Raw genomic sequence first — 25,430 nt, forward strand, 5'->3', positions numbered from 1 at the left:
TTTGTTGACCCACCAACAATATATGTGTGTACTTTCCCCCACATCCTCGCCAAAATGTATTGTTACTTGTATTATTGATAATCGCCATTCTGACTGGAGTGAGATGAAATCTCAGTGTAGTTTTAATTTGCATTTCTCTAATTGCTAGAGAATATTTTTCATATATTTGTTGACCATTCCTATTTCTTCTTTTGAGAAGTGTCTGTTCAGTTCCTTTGCCCATTTATTGACTGGATTATTTGATTTTGGCGGGGGAGTTAAAATTCTTTATATATCCCGGAAATTATTATCCTACTGAGGTACAGGCAGCAAAGATAAAAGGAAAGAATTTTCTGACGCATGCTATAGCATGATGAACTTCAAGGACATGATGCTAAATGAAATAAGCCAGTCACAAAGAGAAAAATATTGTATGACTTCCCTTGCTAGGAAACCTAAAGTAGTCACACTCATAAAAACCCAAGGTAGAAAGAGGGTTGCGAGGGGCTGGGGATGGGATGGCAAATTATTATTTAATGAGTATTCCGAGTTTCACTTTGGGATGATGGAAAAGTTCTGTGGCTGGATGCTGGTGATGGTTTCACAACACCATGAACACTGTGGGTGTTCTTATTGCTATTGAACTATACCCTTAAAATGTAAGTTTAAGATGGTCAGTTTTATGTTATGTATGTTTTTCCACAATCAAAAAAGTACAATTTTTTTTAAAAAAGATGAGTCAACAGGCAAAAATGTTTAAAACACATTGATAAACTCAAATAACTCTACAATGCACAGAAATATCAACACACAAAGCAGATACCAGAAACCCTGTACTCCCGTATGACTGGCTTATCTTTTCAGTCAGTTAATTCCCACCTAGGTGCCACTCTCCTCACAGCAGCCCCTCTTCCAGGCACCAGCAGAAGATGTCTATTAGGCAGCTGCATGGGTTCTCCTCTGGGATTTGGGAAAGCCATGAAGCTCAACAGGAGGGAGGCAAACGCAATAGGCAAGACCACGTGGGGCTCCAAAGCAGTAAGAAAACGAGAAGGCTTCTTGCACTGCGGAATGCTTCTCAAAGAGACCCTCAAAGACAACAAAGATGGGAAGCCAACCTGAAGCAAGCCTTCCTCTGGTCCTGGCAGCACATAAAATGGAATATTGTTCTGGTCCTGCCCGTCCCATAGTGGGGCTGCCATGCTCCACCTCCCTGCACTGATGGATTGATAGATTGTAGCCAAAGAATGGAAGGGAAGGTCCTTCATGGAAAGCCCCTCCGTAGAGGAGGTGGGTATGGGAAGAGGGAGGGCCATGACCTCTGGGAAGCAGGGCTTATATTGTAGTTCTTTATATATCCTCTCCCTGTAGCTACCAAGAATTTCACACTGCCAAGGAGAGGGGAAACTAAGGAGGTCCCAGAAAAAACCACATTGTGGAACACTGGAGAGGGAGTGCCACAACTGGACCACTACCCGCTGGCCCCAACCACCAGTCTCCTGAGGGGCCACAGCAGAGCTTCCCGCACACGCCCAATGCTATTCTCCTTTCCCAGGGGCCTAGGAGGACAAAGCCTCCCCTCGTGGCATCTAATAGCTGGAAGCACAGGCGGACAGCTCAGTGGGCTGGGTCCCAAGAGAACCACAGGTTGCTACCTGCTCCCTGACAGTGAGGCAGGTGACTCTCAGCGTCAGGGAAGGTCCTGGGAAAGGACAGCTGATGGCATACAGCTCTGTGGTGCCTGGAGGCTACAGGAGAGCAGCTGGGCATGTGCCAGGGGGAATGCCCTGCTCGGTACAGCCCTCCTGCCATAAGGGCAAATTCCACTTGGGAGTCTCCCAGTGATTCATGGTGCATTCCTACCTTCAGGGGTAGAGGCTGGGAGGTGGGATAGGCCCACTCCACCCCCCACCAAAAAAAAAAATCCCACATGTCCAGGGAGAACAGGCTGGCCTGGCCCTTGCTTTGCAGACCTGGGCCCGCAGGATCATGTGGGGCCCAGTGTTGCTACTGCCAGAAGGGATTTGTGGGTCGGGCAATGATTGTGCACAGAAAGAGTCTTAAATGCATTTAAAATGCCTCCCGGGCGGTCCCTGTGGCAGGGCTCAGCATTGTAATGTTCTTTCTTGTCAAAGACACTTCTAGTTAGAAACACATGGTCCAAGGGAAGAACTGAGGAGGTGGGTGCAGGGCCAGTCTCAGGGGTGCAGCCTGGACAATTCAGTGGACCTACTCTTGGAAGGTTCATGCTGGGTTTAATGCTCTGCTACCACTATCTTGAAATTCTGCATGATTCTAGAAAAAGGGGCCCCACAAATGATGCAGCCAATTAAAATATGTAGATGCGAAGTGTGGGTGGTGTTTTGCATCATAGGGATGGGTGGCTTCTGCAGAGAAGAGGGACCTTAATTTAACTATGAACCAGATAGGATGTGCTGGGGACAGGAGGAACAGCCAGTGCAGGTGCACACAGGCCCTCACTTCTTACATATGTGTATTATTACCAACCTCTCGCTGTCGATTCACACCTGCTGGGCACAGCTCCCTCTTTGCAAAAGGCAGACAGAAATGAAGATGGAGGCACATCTGCCCAAGATACCATTTGCTTCCACATTGCCCCACCTCAGTAAGGACTCAGTTTCACTATTCAATGGGGTATAGTGATGTCACCTTGGGGCAGTGCCTCCTTCAAAATTACCTTCACAGGTAAACCCAACACAGTGCCTGCTAGCCAGCATGGATGACTTCATCTAGTACACACAGTGTTTCAGTCAGCTTTTTCACCGCTGTGACTAAAGGGCCCATTCAGAACAACTGCAGAGGAGGAAAGGTTTATTTGAGGGCTCACAGTTCAGAGGTATCAGTCCACAGAAGGCCATTCCCCAGGGCTTGAAGTGAGGCAGAACACAATGGCAGAAGAATGTGACAGAGCAAAGCAGTTCACAAGATTATCAGGAAGCAGAGAGAGTGGTCTCCATTTGTCAGATTCAAATATATAACCCCAAAGCCATGCCCCAACTCCCCACCTCCTCCAGCCTCACCCTACCACTTCAGTTACCACTCAGTTCATCCCTATCAGGGGATTAATTCACTGGATTATGACTCTTGTTTCCTCTGAACCTTCCTGCATTGTCTCACATGAGAGCTTTTAAGGGACATCTCACATCCAAACCATGACACACAGTCACCCAGCTGTGATTTTTGTTTTGACTGTGTACCTGTTTTCAGCCTGGCAAGATCATTTCCAATAATCCATACTTGCCTGAGATTTTGAGTTTATTCATATTTGGATGCATATGGAACCAGTCCTGAGCTCCGTCCTCCCATACATGTCCACACGCTCTTACACAAGCCTTGTCATACACTTTGTCCATGTAGGTACATTTTCAGGTCCATGGCTGGATCCTGAGCATTCTACTCTGCTGGTTATCACAATGCACGTGTCTTCTGGCCCTCTGGATCCTGCTGCCTGGCAGTCTGAAGGGAAGGGGTATGGATATATCCAGGATGCTCCACTCTAGCTGTATGCCCAAAGTTTGCAGTCCCTTGGTCTCTGTGCAGCCCATGCCCAAGCCCAGCAACAAGCTTCCAAAAATCCCCCAAATGATCTTCTCGTGTGTTAGTCACAGTCTCTGCTCTATGCCATCACATTGGCCAGCCCTGATCCTGTGCCCCAGCTCCTTCAGCGGGCTCTGACTATTGCTGGGGAGGGTGTTCTTCCTCTTCAAGGGTACATCAGAGGGCTCTGCCATGCCTCTGGTTACTCTTTCACAGAAGTTAGGAACTTTTAGCTAAACTGCTGCAGTTTCAATGCCTGCCCACATGGGTCTATCTCTGGTTGGACCCAGACTGACACATACATCATTGTCTTAGACTCATTCTTTCATATACAGGCATTGCACCATACTTTCTCACATTCTTTTTTTTTTTTTGATACCGGGGTTTGAACTCAGGGCCTCTCAACTACTAGCCCACATTTCCAATACTTTTTGATTTTATTTAGAGACAGGGTCTCACTGAGTTGCTTAGCACCTCACTTTTGCTGAGGCTAGCTTTGAACTCACGATCCTCCTGTCTCAGCCTCCCGAGCTGCTGGGATTACCGGCATGCAGCACTGCCCCTGGCACATTATTTTTATATATAAGCACACACACACTCACACATATTGTCATAGTCACAGTCTTGAACACTTGTTGTACCCTCACCATCCCACACAAGTACAGATATTTTCATTCTGCTGCTCACCTACTCTTGCATACATTCTTTCGTACACTCAGTGCAGACACAAGAAGCATGGCCCCAGCATTGTATGCTCCAGTCATGCCTACTGGGCTGCCTGAGGCAGGGGCTGACCGTCACTGGCTCTGCACAGAGTTCTGGCTGCCCCCAATGCCTGCTGAAAGCCACAGGTAGCTCACCTGAAGCTCGTGGGACCTCACCACCATCATCTGTGGTAGTCATGCTACCCTTTGACCCTTCCAGGGCCGACCTGGGCAGGCCTCCCTGTAGATGCCCTAGGGCCCTCATTCCACCTCTGCTATTCACAGACACTGGCACAAACATGGTAAGTCGACCGGAGGAAATACAGTTTATGCCATCCTGTGCATAAACACAAATGCAGCTCCAGACAATTAAACATCTCTTCAGGACGGCCACATAAACGCTGGAATTCAGAACTTCAAAGGAAGGGGAAAAAAAATTGCAAGAATGGTACAGTTCCAGCACTTACTTGGTGAAATTAGAAGCCACTCCATGGCTTGGGCAGGGCAGACCCTTCCTGCAGAATCCCTCTCAGGCACCAGCCCTGCTCCCACCCTTGACAAGTGGCAGACGATGCAGATGACAGTTTTATTATGACCCAGCAGAATTTTCTTAACAGACGATTTCCTAATGCAATCATCTTCCTGAGAATGGGAAACAGACCTCTGTGGCTCCTCCTGAGGGGCCAGGGTATGAAGAGGTGATTCTCCCTGGTGCAGACCAGCTTTCCCGGTGGGGGGTCCCTCAGCCTAGAGCTGGGCAGTCATCCTCTCAGGATATGACCCGTCTACCTCACCGCTCCCCTCCCACTTCCCATTCTGTTTTTTCTTTACTGTAGTCAAATATGTGACACAAAAGAATACATTTTTACAGACTGTCTACACTGAATGAGCAATCACGAGCCCTGAGGCCTCTGCTCAACTGAACTGGCATTTAAAAGCGTTCCTATAATCCCAGCGGCTCAGGAGGCTGAGGCAAGAGGATGGCCAAAGTTCAAAGCCAGCCTCAGCAAAAAAGAGGCGCTGAGCAAATCAGTGAGACCCTGTCTCTACATAAAAATACAAAATAGTGCTGGGATGTGATTCAGTGGCTGAGTGCCCCTGAGTTTGATCCCTGTTCCCCAAAAAAGCATTCCTGACCCATTCCACTCATTGCTATAGGAGCCTGTGGCTTGCCTTTTTTTTTAAACAGTTTTATTTTAATCTTGGCAATTTATTTATTTTTCAGGGTAGAGAATTCTGTGTGGTTGGTCATTTTCTTAATCCTCTGAAGGCAGGGCTCTTGGACTTTCTGCTTCTTTGGCTTTGTTGAGCACTCTGTGCTCACTCTGGCAGCTGCCCCTACCCCCTGGTATTCACTCTCTCCTCTCTGGCTGCTCTGAGGACCTCCTCTGTCTTTGGTGTTCACCAGCATCATTCTGATTCCATCCATGCCTGCTCACCCCCTTTGCTGGCCACCTCCTCCTCCTCCTCCTCAGCTGCTATGGTTTCTATGTGATTTGTATCTGTCCCCCAAGGCTTCACATGTTGAATTTAATCCCCACTGTGATGTAGTAACAGGATGGACACTTGATCTGACTTTGGTGTTTAGAAATGATTGGGATTAGATGAAGGTATTAGGGTGAACCTCCCATGCTTGAATTTTAGTGACTTTATAAGAGGAGGCAGACCAGAAGAACACATACATGTACACATGTTCCCTGTCTTCTGTCATGGGGTGCCCTGCCTCACTTTGGGACTCTGCCAGCAAGAAGGGTGTTGCTAGATGTAGTTGCTCGACCTTTTACCTCCAGAATTGTGAGCCAAAGCCAACCTTTTTTTTCTACATAAAGAAACCTGTTTCAGGTATCCTGTTAAGGCAACAAAAAAGGACTAGTACAAGGGCCTAACCTCTAGATATTGTCATCTACCTATTCTCTGTCTATATTCTTTCCCAGTCAAGAGCAGCCATCCTTTACTCTTTATGCTGATGACCATGAAATTTCCACCCTCAGCCCTGATTTTGTCCCTGATTTTGTCATAGCCATTATCCATCAACTCCTATATCTCAGTCTGGCTTGGAGAATGAGCTGACTTTCCCAACTAAACCTGCTCCCCTCATTCTGCTCCACCCCCATCATGGTACCATCCTACCTAGTCATTCAGGCCACCTACCTGAGTCACCCAGAACCTTTCCTCTTTCACCCCCTTCACTAGCTCACTAAATCCCCACGGCCACCTCCAGCCCAACTCATCGTGCTCTATCCTCTAGGTCATGTGCGGCTCCCTGGGCCCACTTTCAACCCACAGGCCACTTGCAGCAGAGCAGCCAGGGACAGTAAGACCATGGCACCCTCTATGTAGTGCTCTGCATTTTCTGCCCATTGTGTGCAGAATACAACACCTCACCAAGGTCCTGAAGCTGGGCCACATCTGTCCCCAACTCACCCTACTATGACGTAAGAGCTCACCTTCCAGCCACATCCATCAACTTCTACCCATGAACTCGTGTACAAATGAGTGAGTGAGCCAATAAATGAATCCACAAATAAACGGGTCTATGAACATGAGTATGAAAGGGCTGGGCACGGTCAGGAAATGGTCAGAATCTGAAAAGGAACAGCAGGGGCTGGGCCAAGGAGGTGGGTGAAACAGACCCTCTGGGTGGTCTCACTGGTGCGGGGAGCCTGTTAGACAATCAGCAGCAGGACAGCACTGTGCAGATGGCCCTCCTGAGCTTACGTGCATTGTCTTCCAGTTCACTAGTGGCCTTGATGAGGCCAGCAGCCAGCTCTGAGCAAACAAACCTCAGGCTGAGAATAAAACCACTCACCTTCAGCTCAGGAAATGATTTACCGGTAACCAAGGAGCATGGCCAGCTGGTAGCTGTCCACCACAGCACGCATGCACAGGTGGGGCACCTGCAGCGGGCTGCAGAGGCCCTGTGGTCCCGGTGCTCTGTGCAGCTGCAGGCTGCTTTGGTACAAGACTGTCATCTAATTTTGCTTTTAGGAAGAAAGCATAGATTATGGGATACTCTACTGCAAATGACAATTCTGGAGGAGAGAGTAATAAGAATCAGTTTTTTAAAATTATTTTAAATGGTTATGTGTAAAATACACATAACAAAAAATTGACTGGCTAAACCATTTCTAAGTGAACATTTCAGTGGCATTAGGTACGTTCATAACTGTGCAACCATAACCAACATCCATCCACAGAACTACTTTCATCTTGTAAACTCAAACTCTGTCCCCATTAAATATCAACTCCTTCTTCCTTCCTTTCCCAACCCCTAAAACCACCATTCAATTTTCTGTCTTAATGACTCTGACCACTCTAAGAACTTCCTCTGAGAGGAATCACTCAGTATGTATTTTGTTGTGATTAGCTTATTTCACCTGGCGTAATGTTTTCAAGGTTCATCTGAGCTGTGGCCTGTATCAGAATTTACTCCCCTTTTTAAGGTTGAACAATATGCCGTGGCAAATACTGCATGTACCACGTTTTGTTAATTCATTTGTCCATCAATGAATGTGTGATTGCTTCTGCCTCTTGGCTATTATGAATAATGATGCTGTGAACATAAGTATAAACATATATCTTCAAGACTCTGCTTCCAATTATTTGGAGTATATACTCAAGAGGAATTACTAGGTCTATTTGAGAAACGTCCAGACTGTTTTCCACAGTGGCTGTGCCATTTTACATTCTCACCATCAGTGTACAAGTGTTCCAATTGCTCCACATCCTCACCAGCATCTGTTGCTTGTTATTTCTTTGATAGTAGACATCCCAATGGGTGGTAAGTGGTATCACATGGTGATTTTGATTTGCATTTTCCTAATGATTAGTAATATTGAAAATCTTTTCATGATCTTATCGGCCATTTGTAAATCTCTGCTTGAGAAATGTTTTGACACATTTTTGAGTTGGGTTTCTGTTGTTGTTGAGTTATAGTAGTGCTTTTAGATTCTGGATATTAATCTGTATTAGATATATGACTTGCAAATATTTTCTCCCATTCCATGGGTTATATGAAATACATATTGATTGTGTCCTTGCTTTACAGAAAATTTTACTTTTAATGTAGTCCAATCCATTTGTGGTTGTTATAGTTGTTGCCTGTGTTTTTGGTGTCTTGCTGGGGGAGCCCAGTTTTAAAGAAGTGCTCACAGCTACAACGTTTGCCAGGACTGAGGTCAAGCAAAAACCATAATCTCAGCTCATCTGGCATCTTACCCCTAACTCACAGGGCTGCCTGCCACAGGACGAGGAAAGACCTTGGCACGCTGGATTCCACTGCAGTTCCTACCTTGGCTGCTAGTCACTCACAAGACCATGGCATGCAGGATTAGGGGAGACCTGAGGGCACACACTGGCCTGCTCACCTGCACCCATCCTTGGTGGGAAGCCTACAGAGGAGGGAGCCTCAGTTCCTGACAGGCAGCCATGGTACAGCTGCTTGTGTGCCCCTGACGGCACGATCTGCCCTAGCAGGTGGCATGGGTATAGTGGCCAGGGCCCACAAAAGTTATTTGGGTTGAAATTCATTTTAAAATCAAAAGGAAGAACTAAATATAATGAGAAGGAATACCATGATAAAGTGGCCTGGGGTTTTGTCTTATACCATCACAGTGATAAAGTACCTCCTGCTTCAGCCTCCCAAGTGCTGGGATCACGGGTGTGGGCCACTGTGCCCAACTAGATTTTACTTTTTGATGGGGAAAGAGCCTATGGCTCACGGTGTGGTGTGGTTCAAGTGCCTTAGGTGGGTATCTGAGGCCCCAGGACAAGACTCAGCACAAACATTCAGCCTTGGGGAAGGCCGGGACCCACCCAAGGTCCCACATAGAAGGCAGCCTAGACTCAGGTCAGTCTTGAATATCTTCTAATGCGGAATCCTTCCCCTTCCAAGCCTCTATCTACACATGCAAGGTGCCAACCCCAGAAGCACTACTAACAACCACGAGGCATTGGCTTCTTATGCTAGATTAACTATATCCTGCTCCATTTCTCCAATTCCCTGTCTTCCCTGCACCTGTGGGATAGTGCTCATGGCCTCTGACCCTGGAGATTCAGTGACTTCTTGGCTTCCCACTGTGTGAGGCAGCTACCACACACATCTGTTTTCCCAGGTGTCTTCCTGTGCTTTTTGGGGGCACTGGCCTGCTTACAGATGTGCAGTGCACCCTGTCACTCCCGCACAACCACAGCCTGGATGTGCAGCCTACACATTCTCATTATCTGCTCCTCGACTCCAGGCCTCAGCACTGGCTCTGCCCAGGGTGCAGCTCCCTCCTGTTCTCCCCACCGACCCAAGTCCCACCTGCTGCCCCAGGTGAGCCCTGGCTCCAGCTCCAACCTTTACTGCAAGCCCTAACCTGGATGGCCTCCACTCCTTTAGCTCTCAGGGCACTTGGATGAAGCAGACAAGTGTCCCCCCAGTTCTCTTCCTGGAATAGACCTGTTCTTTCTCACTCATCACTCCATCCTCCTGGGGTTTCTCACTAGCACAATTCTGAGGGTGAAAGAACCAAAGCCAGAGAGTTCAGAGAGCTGTCTGGGTCTCTGCAATGAGAGCAGGTGGGATTGGCCATGTTCCTGGTGCCTCCCCAACTGGGTGGAATATTCATGTAGCTGGGGGTGCCCTTCCCCATACCATGCTCTTGGCAGGACTAGGGCAGAAACATCCTTTAAGCATCTAGATGCCTCTAGAGAATGGTCCCCAGGATAGTGAGGAGTGCCATATAGAAAGAACTAATATCCGTTCTGCCCACCCACCTGGGGAGAAGTGACAGCAAATGGGTCCTGAGCACTTCCTGAGTAGTGAAGGGAATAGCCGTCCTGGAAGCCTCCACTCGGTCACGAAATAGACTCAGATGACCAGGGCTCCTGAACACACCGTCCCTATGCAGGGCAGGGAGCTTGCTGGCGAGGAATAGACAGATGGCCCCTTCCCTAGTGAGTACTCCTAGGTTTCAGAGATGAACATGTTGGAACGTAAGGCTGCTGACAATGGGATGCCCATAGCCCTCCATAGGACTCTCAGGAAGGTGGACTCTGGGGTCTGTATGTATACTTCCAGTTGTTCCCCTGATCACAGGATGCAGAGGTAATATGGGCCAAGGGTCAGAACAGCCTGCATTGTCACACATGTTGATGCTCAGTCAATGCATCTGCTCCATCTGAATGGATGGAAACCCTGGGTGGGAGCCATCTGAGGAGCCAGAGGTGTTGCAGATGGTGGGGGTACTCCACGCCTAGCATCCTGGGGATGAACCCTGAGGAGAGTCACACCAAGTCCCCTGATAGCCCTGCAGAGAAGACACTGCTTTGCAGGAGCACTGGACACCTCTGGGATGTACCCTCTGTCTGCCAGTCACAGGAGATGGCTGTACTGTGCTCGAGCAGTGGCTGAGGAGGGCCTGAGAGGGAAGTACCAGCTCTAGGAGTCCTGAAGGGACCAGGGCCTTGGGGGCCACTTTACCTGAGAGTGTAGGAAGCGTGCGTGCCTGTGGACGCCGGGGCATGTCTAGGGTGCCTGATGTGGAAGGTGCTTCCCTGCTTTGCTGATTCCACGTGGCACTACTGTCTCTGTTATCAGTTTTAAAATATCATCTCTCAGGGGCTTGGGCAGACCTAAACTGCCCATTCTGAAAAAGACTGAGAGGCAGGCAGGAGAGCCATCCACAGATTGAAACCAGAGAAGCAGCTGTCCTAAGGGGTACAGCACCCAGGGAAGAGGAGACAGTGCCCAGCCAGGAAGAGTGGGCTGAAGGCAATGGAGATAGTAAGAACAGTTCAGGAGGAAAGAGCTGCGGGTGGTAAATGCTGGCTGGAACAAGAAGCCCAGCTGCTTGGGGCCAGAAAGTCATGAATTTAGAGAACCTGGCAGAAGAAGCATTTTGAGCAGCTTGTGCAGGCAAGAGAGGACTCCATTTAGGGTGATGGAGAACACCAAGTGTGGCAGGGTAGGGACACTGGCCTGGACAAGGGATACAGGTTCTGTTTCTCAGTTTTCTCCTATGCACCCAAGGAGACTCAAAGTTCCCATCTCACAGGGCTGTCAGGAACTAAACTGAGTCAATGCACATGAAGTTCTCAGACAACAGCACCTGTCACCATCCTCATCCCCACCACTTCCATTCCCATCACTACCACCACCATCATCATCATGTCCACCATCCCCATCATCACCATTGTAATCATAAAACATCATCTCCATCTCCCCCATAACCATCTTCTCCACCATCATCACCACCTCCACCATCACTACCTACCACTCTCACGGCTTTGAGGGCTTCCAAGTGAAAGCAACTTTGCCAGACTTGGCCCTCGCTAGATGTGTTAAGAAAGCTGTTCTATAAACACTCACAGAGCTAGCAGTGGGTCTGTCTTGCTTATTGTTGAATCTCAGAACCTTCCCTGACGCCTGCCCTGGAGAAGGTGTAAAGGAAAGGCATAAGGCAGGCTTTAGTAACTTGATGGTACATAGGAACCAATACTTGGGCTTCTGGATCTTGGCCCAGCTGTGCTGCAGCCCATCTGACTGGGCAAAATAACCGGGGGGGGGGGGGGGGGGGGGTGACGAATAACTTGTGTACATTGATACAGCAGGAGTAGGAGCCGTTTATTGTAGGACAACAGAGCTATTTATACATTTTGCACAGCTTATCTTCAACCAATAAGGAACCAATAAGGTTCCTTATCAGTCAACCAATAAGGAATCTCCACACCTAATGGCTCGATTTTGTTACTTCTCAAACCACTCCCTCTGACATTTTGCCAGGCACCATCCAGACTTGTTTACAAACTAACATTCCCCTGGCAAAATGCCAGGTGTTATTTTGACTTGTTTACAGGCCTTAACACAGCTGTATTGACAAGCCAATTCTACCTTTGTGGAAAGTCTGACAGCTTGTTTCAGACCTGGTGCCCTGAGTTTAAGCCTCTGCACAACCATCAAGAAAATGCTACTCTCTGCAGATGTATAGATAGCTTAGTGTATGTACTGGGTGCTCAATAATTGTCTGAGGCAGATATTTTCCTATTGTTCAATACTAGTCATCAGTGCATCCTCAGCCCTAGATTTTGATTTGTTCTTTTCAAAATTCTATGAACAACCCTCAGCAGGAAGCCTGTGCCTCTGAAGGCACCATGAGTGGCTATCTTGGTCTGGGTTGAACACATGGTAAGAGAAACCTAGATGCCCAGCACAGAGGGAGGAACAATCAGCTATCCTAGTACACATGGGATGTTAGGGCTTCCTGAAATGAACTATGGGTTTCTCCATGTTCCTATTCCCAAGGCTTCTGTCTAAGTCTCCTGCCCCAAATTCTCCTGGCTCATCTGCTCAGACTTCAAGCACAATACAACTCTCAAGGCTCTGGCCACATCATCCCTCCAGTCTGGTCCTCTACATGGAGTAAAGCAGAGGATCCAGGATGCAGTGCAGTGTCTCTCAAGACATCTGTCCAACTGCGACCCCAGCCAGCAGGGCGGCTGGTGGCCTGTAAGAGCAACTGGACAGAGGAGGAGCCACAGCTATCCTTGTATACCCGAGGCACATCTCTCAAACTGTGTAGAATTCTTTCTCATACATGTCACCTGAGCTCCCTCTACAGAATGAAGACATCTCTGTTCCTACTCAGTGCTGGGAAATGTCAGTGCAGAATTCACATTCACATCTCACACTCATAGTGGAACTGCAACCGGGACCTCTCTCCTACACCCCTAGGTCATCAGCAAGCGTTGGTCCCGTCTATTTTTACACCCTATACTAGCACTCATTTTGTCATGTTCAATATTAACTGAGATTTCTACAGTGCTGTTTTAAACAGGTCACATGCATCAAACCACCAATTGTCAGAGGCAGGGGCTATGAGGATTCCTCACTTCTGCTGTAGCTGAGGAAGGGTTCTGGGACGGGGCTAAGGTTTGGGAGTAATTGGGCACTGGGGGAGCCGGCACCTCAGGACTGTCCTCTGAACACAGACCCAACCTTCTGCTCTGAGGGTCTTGGGCCCCAGCCTTGCACTCAGCATGTGCCACCGCCACCACCCACACTCCCACACCCACCCAGACCAGCTGCAGTGGCCTTGATGAGATGATGGACACTCTTGCCCAAATGTGATTTCCCAGCTGCTACCAACTTAATCACCAGCCTCACTGGCAGCTCCTTCCGGTTTCTATGCAAAGGAACTGCCAATTAGGTTACAATTAATTTCTTTCCTAGGGCAAAATAATAACTAGAAAAGGACTGACCACCCAAGTGGCCTGCCAATGACCGGGGGCAGGTCACCAGACCCCCTTGGCTCCAGGGCTTTCTGTGGTGCTCCTTGACCCCCGTCCACTGCCATTGTACACCAGCCTCCATAAAACAGGGACAAGACATCACCGGCTGTGACCCTGGTGCTTCCAAACTGGGCAGCTGTTGTCCATGCACCCAGCAGGAAACCATGACTCAGAGCATGTCCACATGCTAATTTAAACAAACCAGTCACCCCACATATCTCAAAGCTCCTGAGCATTTTTACACCTCATCCCAGTACCCTTTTGGTCATGTTCGATGTTAACCAAGATTTCTACAAGGTGGTTTTAAACACATCACATGCATCAAGCCACCGACTGTCCGAGGTAGGGGCTATTAGGATTCCTGTCCCACAGAGGAGTAATCTGAGGCAGAGAAGGGTTAAGTACCTTGCCCAAGGACACATGGAGTGAGCTAGCACTTAAGCTAGTCTAGCCCAGGCTCTTCTGCTCCGTGACAGCTGTACACACAGAAAAGCCAGGGTCCTGAGACCTGGGACTCCAGGCCACCAACTCACTTGCCTGAGGTCCCAGTCCAAACAAATGCCACCGTAAGTGACCATTGTAAGTGACCTTCCCTCAGCCTCCTCAAAAATGCAGGGGCCTCAAGAACCTCCTTGTACAAACCGACTCTTTGATATTTCAGTGAAATGGGGTGAAGGCCTGGGAAGGTGAGACCAGGAGGAAGTTGGCTGAGGCAGTGCCTGCCCACTAGGGTCAGGCAAATAATGGCCACTTGTGTGGAGGGAGCACCTTCCGGGCACCCATCCAGGGCTAGAGGTCTTACATGCCCATCCACACTGAACAGAAGAGAACTGAGCACGGAGGGGTTATTCCCTGCATCCTCACTAGGTCCTGGTGTCACCAAACGCTTGGGAAGGTGGATGTCGCAAAGTTTGGTATAGAGGCCCTCCTGCTTTTAAACTTGAGTAGAGTTATACAAAACTTGCACCTTGGGGAAGTAGGGGAGGGGAGAATGGGGAAGGATAGTCCTTGGGGGCACAGTATCCATAAGAGGCACCTGGCAAAGTGACTGGGTCAAGTGAGTCTTCCTGTGCCAGCAGCCAGCTTGGAGGACTGGGCCCTGCTGCCGTGCTCAGGAGGTGGCTGGAAGGCCAGCCCCATGATTCCGATGTGTCCTCCTCCTCATGGGCTAAAACCATAGCGGCCACAGCCTTCGGGAGGGAGGCCACCCAGTGTCTAGAGCAGAAGCAGGTGTCTCTCTGGGGAGGAAGGCACAAAGAAGGCTCCAGTGTCTGCTCTGGGAGGAGGATGGAGAAAAGGAAGCTGGGGAGCCTTTGAGAGATCAGGTTCTGGCCCTACCAGTGCCTGGGGCTAGACCAGCTGGGATCCTGGAGGCACCATGGCATCCCAGTGCTGGGGGCATATCATCGGCATCTAGGCCCTGTGATTAAGCTTCTGGGTGTGAAAATCTTGAAGGCTTCAACTCCAGGAATGAAAGGGAACCCCACCCCAGGACCTGAGTGGTCATGCAGAGAAGGGGATGAAGAGAGCTGTGGTACAGGTCCTTAACTGACATCCCAGGTGTGACAACTCATCTCTCTCTCCCTGACTCTCAGTTTTCCCGTCGGCAAAATGAGAGTGTGGCACTGAAAGTGAAGGCTTCCCTCCAGCTCAGGTTCTGCCCTTCTTTGAGTCCCTGTGAAGTCTGTGCAGGAACATTCATGGAATAAGCCTCCTGACCAAAGGCTGAGAGGCAAGAGATAGTGGGTGGGAGGGAAATTGGGGCAGGCTCTGATCTATGGGGCCCCTTGGGGTTGAGGGACATGGCACCAGAACAGGATTAGGACCACAAGGGTTCTCCTAGGACTCTGGCAATAAGACACAGCATGAGCCCAAATCCAAAGAAGAGATCTCAACATGATAGGAAGATAGAAACACAGGGGTGGTGTGGCCCAAGCCCACATTCTTCACTACTTGTGTGTGGCTCAGCTCAGTGCTCAGCCTCTCTGACGACATCTCCAGCTGTGAATGGGGACAGAACCTCTTCCTGGAGCCCCATTAGGGCAGGCTGGACACAGGGCACCTGCCAAGGGAGACCAGTTCTCCACCAATTGCAGTCCCCTGCACCAAATCAGACTGCTGGGGCCCATAAAAGCCTCCTCCCATTCCTTGGTCAAGGTTTTCCCATCCCCAGCTGGCCTCCAGTCTAGGGATGTAGAAGAGGAGGCCACTGCCTCTGTGTGCACTGCCGTCTCTGGAATAGGGCTCCAGGGCTAGGAGCATGACATCACAGCTACAATTACGGTAATCAATTTATATCGGATCTGCCTGGTTATTTTTAGAGTCTGGATAGAGGCTGAGTGAGAGAGGGCAGCCCTGGGCTCCTATGTAGTCTGCCTTGTTGGGTGGGGTTGGAGGCTGCTGATTCCTGGCACTTTCCCATTTCTCTGTCCTTTATTGGGAGGTTCCAGGGTATTGGCTTCTCCTGCACCAGCTGTGACACCATTCCTTCAAGGACCTTTGTGCTTCAAGTGGCCTTAGAGCCCAGGTCTTCCGAGAACCTCACGCTCCCAAGGGGCAATCGATGACCACAGGAGGACATCAGGTGACCCCTTATGATGAGAGACCCGAGGCTCGGGCACTGACTGAGACGCCGTACTTGGTGAAACTACGACAGACCAAAGTAAACCATATTACAAGCCACCCCATTAAAAAATGGCCAAAGGACTTGAACAGAGACTTCTTCAAAGATACACAACTGACCAATAAACACATGGAAAGGTCCTGGACATCACTAGTAAGTAGGGAAGTGCAAATCAAAACCACAAAAAGATTCCGCTTTGTACCTACTTTATGTTAGGATTAAACTCAATCAATCAATCAAACAAACCAACAAACAAATTGAATAGCAAAAATTAACAAGTGTTGGTGAGGGTGTGGACAAATTGTAAACTTTTGTGTATGGCTGATGGGAATGTAAAATGATCCTGCCACTGTGGAGAACGGTTTATATTTCCTCAAAAACCAAAACGTAGGTGGGACATAGCAATTATACTTTTTAAAAAAAAAAAAAAAAAACTGGGAACCGGAGGGACACTTAACCACTGAGCTACATCCCCAGTCCTTTGTATTTTTTGAGACAGAGTCTCATTAAGTTGCTTAGGGCCTCACTAAATTACTGAGGCTGGCTTTGAATTTGCAATCCTTCTGCCTCAGCCTCCTGAGCTGCTGAGATTACTGGCATGAACCACCACCACTGTGCCTGGTGGCGATTTCACTCTTAGAACTGAAAACAGGGTCTCAAATACTTGTACATCAATATTCACAGCAACATTGTTCATAAAGTCAAAAGGTGGAAAATACCCAAATGTGCATCAACAGATGAACAGATACATAAAAGTGGTATATCCATATAAAGGAATATTATTCACCCTTAAAAGGGAATAACATCCTGGCATGTGCTACAAAGTAGATGAACTTTGAAAACAAGATTGCTGAGTTATGCCAGGTGCAAGGTCTGTTTACATGAAATATCCAGAATAGGCAAAGCCACAGACAGAATGCAGACTGGTGGTTGCCTGGGCAGGGGGAAGGAAAACAGGAATAGTAATAGAGTTCCTTTTAGAGTGATGGAAATGTGTTGGAATCAAAAAAAGGGTGATGCCCATACAACACTGAATGTGCCAAGTGTTACTATACTGTTCATTGAGAAACAATTACATGAATTATACCAAATAAATAAATAAATAAATAAATAAAATTGTAATAATTTGCCACCTCCTCCCACCCCCAGCTTCTGTGCCCAGCCCTCCTGTGTTGACCAGAACAATGTTCAGAGAGGCCTACATGGAAAAGCCTGTGAATAGACTGAGAGTATGGAGACACCCAAGGAATGTGCATGGGATGCAACCTGTGTTCTCTGTACCACCAACCTCCCCTGCAGTAAGAAGGGCCCTGTGATGGAATTTTGACTTGTGGAACACAAGCAAAATGACATAGTCACCTTTAGGTCTGGTGCCTCAAAACTCTGTAGAATGGGTGGGTCCAAAGGCTCAGAGGTAGAAAATTCATGGTAAGTTTTTTTTTTTTTTTCCTTCCCCTCTCTGGAACTCAAAGGTAAGACTTTTCTGGAAACACAAAGGCACACATGGGAAATTGGAATCAGTTTTGCTGAACATTGTCCAGCCTCTCCTACCTCTTGCTCCAGGGTCATCCTACTTCTTAGATATATCCTGGGCACCCTGGGCTTTGCAAAACCCAGGCATTAGCACTCCATGTTACAGAGGATCTAAGGCCCAGGACCACAGTGAGGTGCAGCAGCCACCACCCCAAACTGGGAGAGGAACTTGTGTTACTCAAGTCTTGAGATGCAGGGCCATAGACATCTCCCTTAAATAGGTCCCAGAACTAAATGGCCTGTTGGCTGCAGAGCCCTAGGCCCAGCCCCACTTGGTATCAGTGAGGTCAAGGAGAAAAGTCTACACCAGCCAGACCCCCGTGTGAGCACTCACTGTCCTGGTGCACCGGTGACTCTTCTGTGCTAGTGCTCATGGTGCTGTACTTTGTGGAGCCACCCATGAAGCCAATGCAAACAGAAGTGTTTGCTCAGGGCTGGCCACCTGCTTTCCTCAGGGTCCAGGTGGTGCCTGAACAACCACCTTCAAGGTCCTATCAGTGTCATCTGCTTCACAGCTAGGCTTCTAGGGGGAAGAACCAGCTTCATCAGGGGAAGAACAGAAGTACCTTGCCGTCTCCTCTTGTCCCTCCCTGCACTGTACATGGTCTCACGTGGACAGCTCAGGGATTCACTGGCTTTATACCTGTCGGTCTTCAGGGAGGATAACAATCAAGCAGTTAGAAGGCCAGAGCTTGAAAGAGGCCTAGGCTGGCTCAGAACCTGTCTAGGGTCTCAGAGCTCAGGGAAGGAAGATGGTGGGGGGGGACTGGGTAGAAGTAAGGAGGAAGACTCAGTCCACAGGGACTCCCCAGTATTCTAGGGCCTCAATCAGGAGACAGCCTTATTCTCCAAGGTTCACAGAGGGGCACTGGAGCCTTGCTTTAGGAGGCACAGTCTCTGTCGCCCCTAAAACCTACACCCAGGGTGGTTACTGTGGGATGGGGGAAGGAAGAGGCAGACTCTGAGAAGTCTGTAAACTTTTAACCCCTTCCAGCCCAACGAGATTCAGTGCCTAAGAGAGCAGTACCAAGACATAGCTTCTAGAGAGACCTGTGAACTTGACCTCTGAGTCAGTCACACTGACTCCACAGGTTCCCTGGGACTGAAGCATCCCCACACCACAGAACACAGAGAATAGCCCTTGCAGACCCTGGAAGAAAGAAGGTCCCCCGTGCCAGCATCTCACCTTGGTTCCACCCCTCATTCTCATGCCAACTTTGTCTTGCTGCCTGTTGTAGACCTCTATGTGAAATCTCTCTCTCTCTCTCTCTCTCTCTCTCTCTCTCTCTCTCTCTCTCTCTCTCTCTCTCTCTCTCTCTCACACACACACACACACACACAAGTTAACTGCTTAGGATTTACTTTACATTTCTCTTCATGAGAAGCAACAACATATCAACTCAAGGGGCCCTTCTGCTGGTCTCCCCAAATGCATCCACAGCAGTGGAAAAGCCCTGAGCACAGTGTACTTCCTCTTTGGGGGGAATTCACCTGCTGATCATTGTTACATGATTGTTACTATTAAGTCACTTGCACAAGAAAACAATTGTGGAAATGAGAAAGAGGAGGAGAGCACAGCAGAAATGGAAAAGAACTGAGATCTTCAGACTGATAGGACCTGGAGGGAAGGGAGGTACAGCCCCGGCACCAGGAGGACTCCTCCTCCATCCCCACAGGAAGGGAATTCTACAGTGCAAACAGGGCCACTTGCCCGAGGATGGAAGGAAGTGCCACACGAGGGGAGAGGTGGATTGCCTCTTCAACTCTGCCCTTGCTTCCTGGGTACCCATTGGGTGCGTCCTTCTCCCAGTCTGTCCCCAGTCTTCTACCCCCTGAAGCCTAGTCCTCTTGTCCTTCTATCCCTGTCCTCAGCATAGCAGCTCTATCAGATGCTTGATGCCCAGGCAGATGAGGGGTGCAAGGACCACATTCTGGGTATCCTGGCCACATGGCTGCACCAGTTAGTATATAGATATTTTCCTGTCATGGCCAAAGCACATATTGTCTTTCTCTGGGCTGGCTCTTATAGGACCATGCCTGGTACTGATTCCCAGTTAAACAGACCCTGACATCAAAGAAAGCAATGCCCCTTTAAGAACTCTGCTGAGATCCAGAGGGGGCCCTGCTTAGGTGTGTGAGCACAGTGTCACATGTCACACTGAGATCTGGGCCAGGATGTCCCCAGGATACCCAGAGCCCTGAAGAGTGGGTGATTAGGTGCAGAGTCACTTCTTCTCCAAGGACCCCACCTCAGCTCCACCCTGGTACCCACCACAACCAATGGCCTGAGAAGGGGCTTGCTGAAAAGTAGAGGACTAGGGGTGGAAGAATCCTTCTGTGCTCTCCATGGGCTCCAGAGTCCATAGACTGGGGCATCCTCAGTTTCCTCATCTGTGAAATGGGAAAACAAAACAAAAGCCCTGGTAGGGTGTCAGGAAAATAAAGTGAGCTAATAAACTGGTAGTATGATGCCAACGGTCAGCATGCTGTGAGCCCCCAATAGAGAGTCTGTTGCTGGCCTCACCCTTCCCCAGTGAAGGCAAGAGGACCTAGAGGGTCCTCTATTAGGCTGCAGAGAAAGGAAGGCCCCAGGGGAAGTGGTGGCTTCCGGGCCTCCCATCCCTTTGGCACCCCGGACTCCCATTTCAACAGATACCATAATTTAAATTAGTTTTCTCCTCCCCTGGCTAAAAGGCCATTAGCGCCCCATTACGTGAATGCTTCCCATTTTCTTCACACCACCAAGGAAACAGTGATTTACTTAGCTAGTCCCTAAAGCAATTCTACAGAATAAAGGTAATTTAGTGAACGGACTCAATAAACTTTCCCATTTGCTATCTGCTTTCAGGCTCCGCCCTCATGAACCCACCAGCTGCCTATTCCAGAGTGAGGGGTGCAGGCAGCTCCTTGAGACCAGAGGGGCTCAGTGGCTGGGATGGGGGAGATAGGTCATGGCTCAGGTAATCCCGGTAAGGCAGTACAAGTCTTCACTGGCCAAAGACAGGGGAGGATGTAAAGGAAAAATGAAATAAAGCTGTGTCCCTGGGTGCTCACTCTGAAGGATCCAAGAAGTCAGGCCAGGAAGAGGAGGGGCAAGACACTTGCTGAGAAGCTGTGGGAGGGCAGAAGTGGGTCAGCCTGGGACATGCAGAGGGAGCCCCAGACGCCAGGACTCATGTCCTTTTCCATGCAATGGATGCAGCTGTAGCTGTGCTGAGCATAGAAAAGCCCAAAACTTCAAATAACTTTTAGAGGAGGTTCCTCAACTCTAGTTCCAGGGAAACTGGGGATGATAGGTAGTGTCCAAGTATATGAGGAGGTGAGGGGTGTGTGTCCTTAGGTGTACATATGAGATCCTAGTACATAAGAGTAGGTGGAGAGGGGCTGGGTCTCCAGGGGTACCTGCTTGAGGGTGGGGGTGTAAGGAGCAAGGCCACAATGTGTGAGAGTACACGTCTACAAATCTCATGAGCATGTCTTCATTAGAAAGGGTGCAGTGTGACTTGGTGATGACCATAAGTGAGTGTGAATGTAAGCTAAGGAAGGCCCATCACCTCTATAGAGACCCAGCCCATTTCCTGAGCAACAGGCAGGGCCATTAGACCATTGCTTCCACAAGAGGGCGATGGAGGCCAAGCTGCTCCCCCTCTGTGTGTGCCCAGTGAGCCGTGGGGGCTCCCTAGTAGCAGCCTAGAGCAGCTCCAAGAGAGCAAAGCTCTGCAGCCCCACAGCTGCTGCTTCTGATTAAGAGCCCTTGAAGGCCTCTCCAAAGGATCCAATTGTCTCCTCTTGGATGCAGGGCTGCCATTCTACCCCCAGTGCCGCTAATCCTGGTTTCTTGATCATCCCTGGGGAGGTGGTGGGTGACAGGGACTTATGTTCCTTGGATTGGGGAGGATGACTGTGATTACCTAGCTCAAAGGTCAGGTTTCTTGGAACAGAAGGTACCTGCCATCCCACAAGTGCCACAGGCCAGACCCACCCCACCCCTGCCTGGTCCCTAAGGACTTGGTGGACACCCAGCTAAGGCTGGAAGGGCATGGGGAGGTTGCCCAGCACATGAGCTTCCCAAAAACTAACCACACACCCACATTGCAAAATTGCAACCCAAAGTCACAGGATAGCTTTAGAACTCGGGTGTTAACTTTTGTGTTTACTTTTGTCCTGCGCACAGCCTCCTGCCTGCCTCCCCCTTGATGACTGTGACCCCACAGTCCCAAACCTAGAAATAGTCTCCCCATTTCCATTCTTCCCCAATGAAAGGAACTGGCTTCTCCCCTGCCTTCTCTTCTACCATGCACCCATTCTGCCCCAGTCTCTGTTGTGCTGGGGAACCAGAACCACAAATGAAACCTTGGGAAGGTCTGTGAATATAAAGTCTGTGCAGGACCTGGGGATAGAAGCAGGGTGACTGGACTTCCGTTTCCAAAGCCTCCTTTTGTAAGGAGTGGGGGAGGGTAGCCGGGGCTCTTTCCCTCTCCTAGGAAAACTTGATGCTTGGTGCCTATGTTAAGTACTCTAGGAGAGGGTCAAGTTAGGACGAGTTTGAGGGACTCTAAAATGTGCAGCCAAGACAGTCGGTCAATAGTTCTTCAGCCTTGTTGTTCATTATGTCTGAGGCTGGCAGTGGGGGCAGTGACCAACATTTCCAAGGCCACACCTAATACTGGGATCCTACAGCGCATATACCACAAGATGGTCGGAAGCGCTCTGAGTCGTCCTATAGCTCAAAAACCGCCCCTCTAGGTAAGTCTAGGCCAGCGGCGCAGCAGTCTGTTGGTTGCCGGGTGGGGCTCGGGCCACCGAGGGCCCTCAGGGGGAAGACAACCCAGAAACCATAGGCTTTTCGGATTTTAAAGACGCGGGCAACAAAAATACAAGAGAAAAGCAATCTTCTATGAAAGAGCCTCTGCTCCACTCAGCCAGCTGGGACAACAGAGCTGGAGGAGAATGCACGGAAGTGAAGCGCGAAAAGAAAACCAGGACACAGTGATCTTCTGCAGAAATAGAACTCCCTGCGCAGGTCGCAAGCATCTTGTGGCTACCTGACCCATTAGCTCCTGTCTGTGCCCAAATGCCTGAATGGTCCGTCCGCTTTGCTCCAAGACGTAGCTGCGGCTGGAAGCAAGACCAGCCTAAGACGCACGGCTGCTGCTGGGGCTCTGGACACCGACCCCTCGCCGACCCGCCCGCGTCCCGCTCTCCCCGCCAAGACCCGCCCAGCACTGAGCCCGCGGCGCTCTGCCCGCCTCCGGCCATCGCCACCTCACTCCCAGTTGAGGCCGACCGACCAGCCACCGCGCAACCTGCTGCCCATTGCCCGCCGCCAACAAACGCGGTTCTGAAAGCGTCCCCTCCGCCGCTCAGCGCGCAGCGCTAACTTCAGCCCAGCCGCCGAGGACGCCAGCTAAGACTCACCTTCGCCCAGCAGCGGTAGCAGCAGCAACAGCCGCAGCCCCGCGGCGCCGGACGTCGCCTTCGCCATCGCCGGTGCGCTCAGGGGCCGCGCCTGGAGAGTGGCGGGTCTTGGCGGTGAGGTGCGGCGCTCAACCCGGCCGCTCCATGCCAGTCCGTGAAGCAGCGGGCACAGTGGACACTGCGGGCGCGGTGCGTCGGGGCGGGACCCTGGGCGCGGACTCCGAGGCGCCCTCGGCTGCTGCGCTCTGGGCTCCGCTCCCAGGACTGAGGCAAGGCTGTCGCGGGCTGAGCCCGAGCAGCGGGCAGGGGCGGGGCGGCGCGCGGGTTGGGAGGGGAGCGGGCCGGGCGGGGCCAGGGTGCGGGTTAGGGGCGGGGCTCCGGGTATAGTTGGGGTCAGTGCGGGGTGCAGGCGGGGCACCGGTAGGAGTCGGATATGGGACGTGCTGTGCAACCCTGGCCCGGCGCCTGGGAGAACCGGGCGCTTGCGGAATGGGGTGCGGTGCGGGTCGGCTCTCCGTCTCCTGGATCCACGAACATGCAAATGTACATCCACTTTCTCATCTGTCTGCCTGCTTGTGGTCCTTGAGTTTCGCCCTTTCTGGCCGCCCAGAGAAGGCAGAGAAGCCACGTGGGAATGCAGGGTCTGGCTGACTGGCTGCCGGTGCGCCCAAACAGTCTTAGAGATTAGGCCGGAGCCCTTCTCCCAGGCTCTGGTCTTGGAGCGCATCCTCCGCCATTTCTCAGAGGAAGGATGCGCGGTGTGAGCTTGGCCTCTTCTGGGGCCAGAGGCATAAGGAGTGGAGGAAACTGGGAGAGAAAGGAAAGCGGGAGAGTAGTCTTCTAGTTTACAATATTTTCTGGTGGAAAGAGTGGGGGTCCCCTAGGTCTAGTTTGTGAACCCTAGGTCTGATCTAACCAATGGGACCAGGAAACTGGCTCAGGCACACCTTTCAAAGAGATCTGACACTGGGGTGCTTGGTGGGTGCCCTGTCCTCCTCTAAATAGAACAACTCTGAGGATGTAGGACAGACAGAGTAGGAAAGTGGGTAGCAGGAGCCCAGAATTGAGTTCCCCTCCTCAAAGAAATGATGCCCATAGATTTACAGAGGAAGCCTCTGTACCCTAAATGGAAGGTCTTGGAGTGAGGTTGTATGTGGATTTGGGGCCTCTAGGGAAGGTCCATCATTCTCACCCAACCTGCACCTTCATTTTGAGGTCTGGCTTCCACCTAGGTGCAGAGGGATAGAGGAATGGAAGCCAATGGGGCCTTGTGGTGTGCAAGTCCAGAACCCTGGGCCAAGGGTGCCCCTGAACAAGCTGTCTTCTGCTGTGTGCAGAGCCCCACCCTCATCCCTGGCTGAGCTCAGGGCTGAATAAGCGATCTGCACATCACTCTGCAGATATGAAGTCAAAGTGAAGTCACTCTGGCAGGCAGAAGGAGGAGCTGCCAAGACAGAGGCTGACTTGGGGCTGGGCCAAGATATCCACAGTCTGCCTGCTGATGGGTGGGCTACCACTTCACAGGTCTGCCAGCCCAGGAGAGCTACCTTGCAGACACTGGACCTTATTCTATCTGCCATATACCTTTAGGGCTCTGGGCCTTTAGACTTATGGAGCTAGAGTTGTCCACGGGAAGTTCTCTAGGATGCCGACAGTTCCCATCTCTGGAGCTATTGGCTACCAGGGCTGTACACTGAGGCCTGTGACCAGGGAAGTGCTGGGGTACTCTCTACAACTGGCTTTCTGTGGCTGCCTCCTAGGAGAATGCAGAGTGAAGTGGATGGCTCGACTCACCTGCTTATAGCCTCACTTCCACACCTCCCAGAGGGTGGTTAGTTGGTTCTGTGACTGTCTCAAGGGCTTGCCTGGCCTCCCTCAGGTCTTCACCCTCTCCCTACCCTCACTCTTGGGGGTCCTGAATGAACACATGACATCATAGTGGGACTGTTGCCCTGGGAAGGGGAGAGACTTCCATATGAGCCCTTGGGCACATATGCATTTGGGGCATACCTTTCCCCACAGGCTTGTCCAGGGGCCTTGACCAGAGAGGGAATCATCCAGTAGAGGGCAGACAGGAAACTCTGGGTCTCCTGATCATAGAGACCTTAGGGAGAGGGTGACTCAGTCCTCACTGGACCTAGGGCATTCATTCAAGGTCTAGAAACTCAGGGCAGCAGGAGGGAGCTGCCTCACTTAGCAGAGAAGAAATGGATGCAATGCCCTGTGGTCCAATGATGGGAGGTAGAGGCTGTGCTAATGTAGAATCCAAAGGTCCCAACCTGTGATTATCTAGGAAGCCCCATCTTTTGCTCCCTTTCATCTTGGGGAAAAGAGAGGTCTGC

General features: G+C 50.4%; 1 protein-coding gene across 2 annotated transcripts in view; it reads right to left on the bottom strand.

Moving 5' to 3' along the window:
* The window catches only part of Ret (ret proto-oncogene), a 53,285-nt gene extending 29,897 nt beyond the window's left edge, over positions 1 to 23,388 (bottom strand). For both annotated transcript variants that reach the window (XM_078043069.1, XM_005334398.5), the window contains exon 1: positions 23,089 to 23,388. In XM_078043069.1, coding sequence (XP_077899195.1) covers positions 23,089 to 23,155 — 67 coding nt within the window. In that variant the 5' untranslated portion in view covers positions 23,156 to 23,388. The remainder of the gene's footprint in view (positions 1 to 23,088) is intronic.
* Positions 23,389 to 25,430: the final 2,042 nt, after the last annotated feature.

The sequence above is a fragment of the Ictidomys tridecemlineatus genome, chromosome 1 (assembly GCF_052094955.1).
Source record: "Ictidomys tridecemlineatus isolate mIctTri1 chromosome 1, mIctTri1.hap1, whole genome shotgun sequence".
Lineage (NCBI taxonomy): Eukaryota > Metazoa > Chordata > Mammalia > Rodentia > Sciuridae > Ictidomys > Ictidomys tridecemlineatus.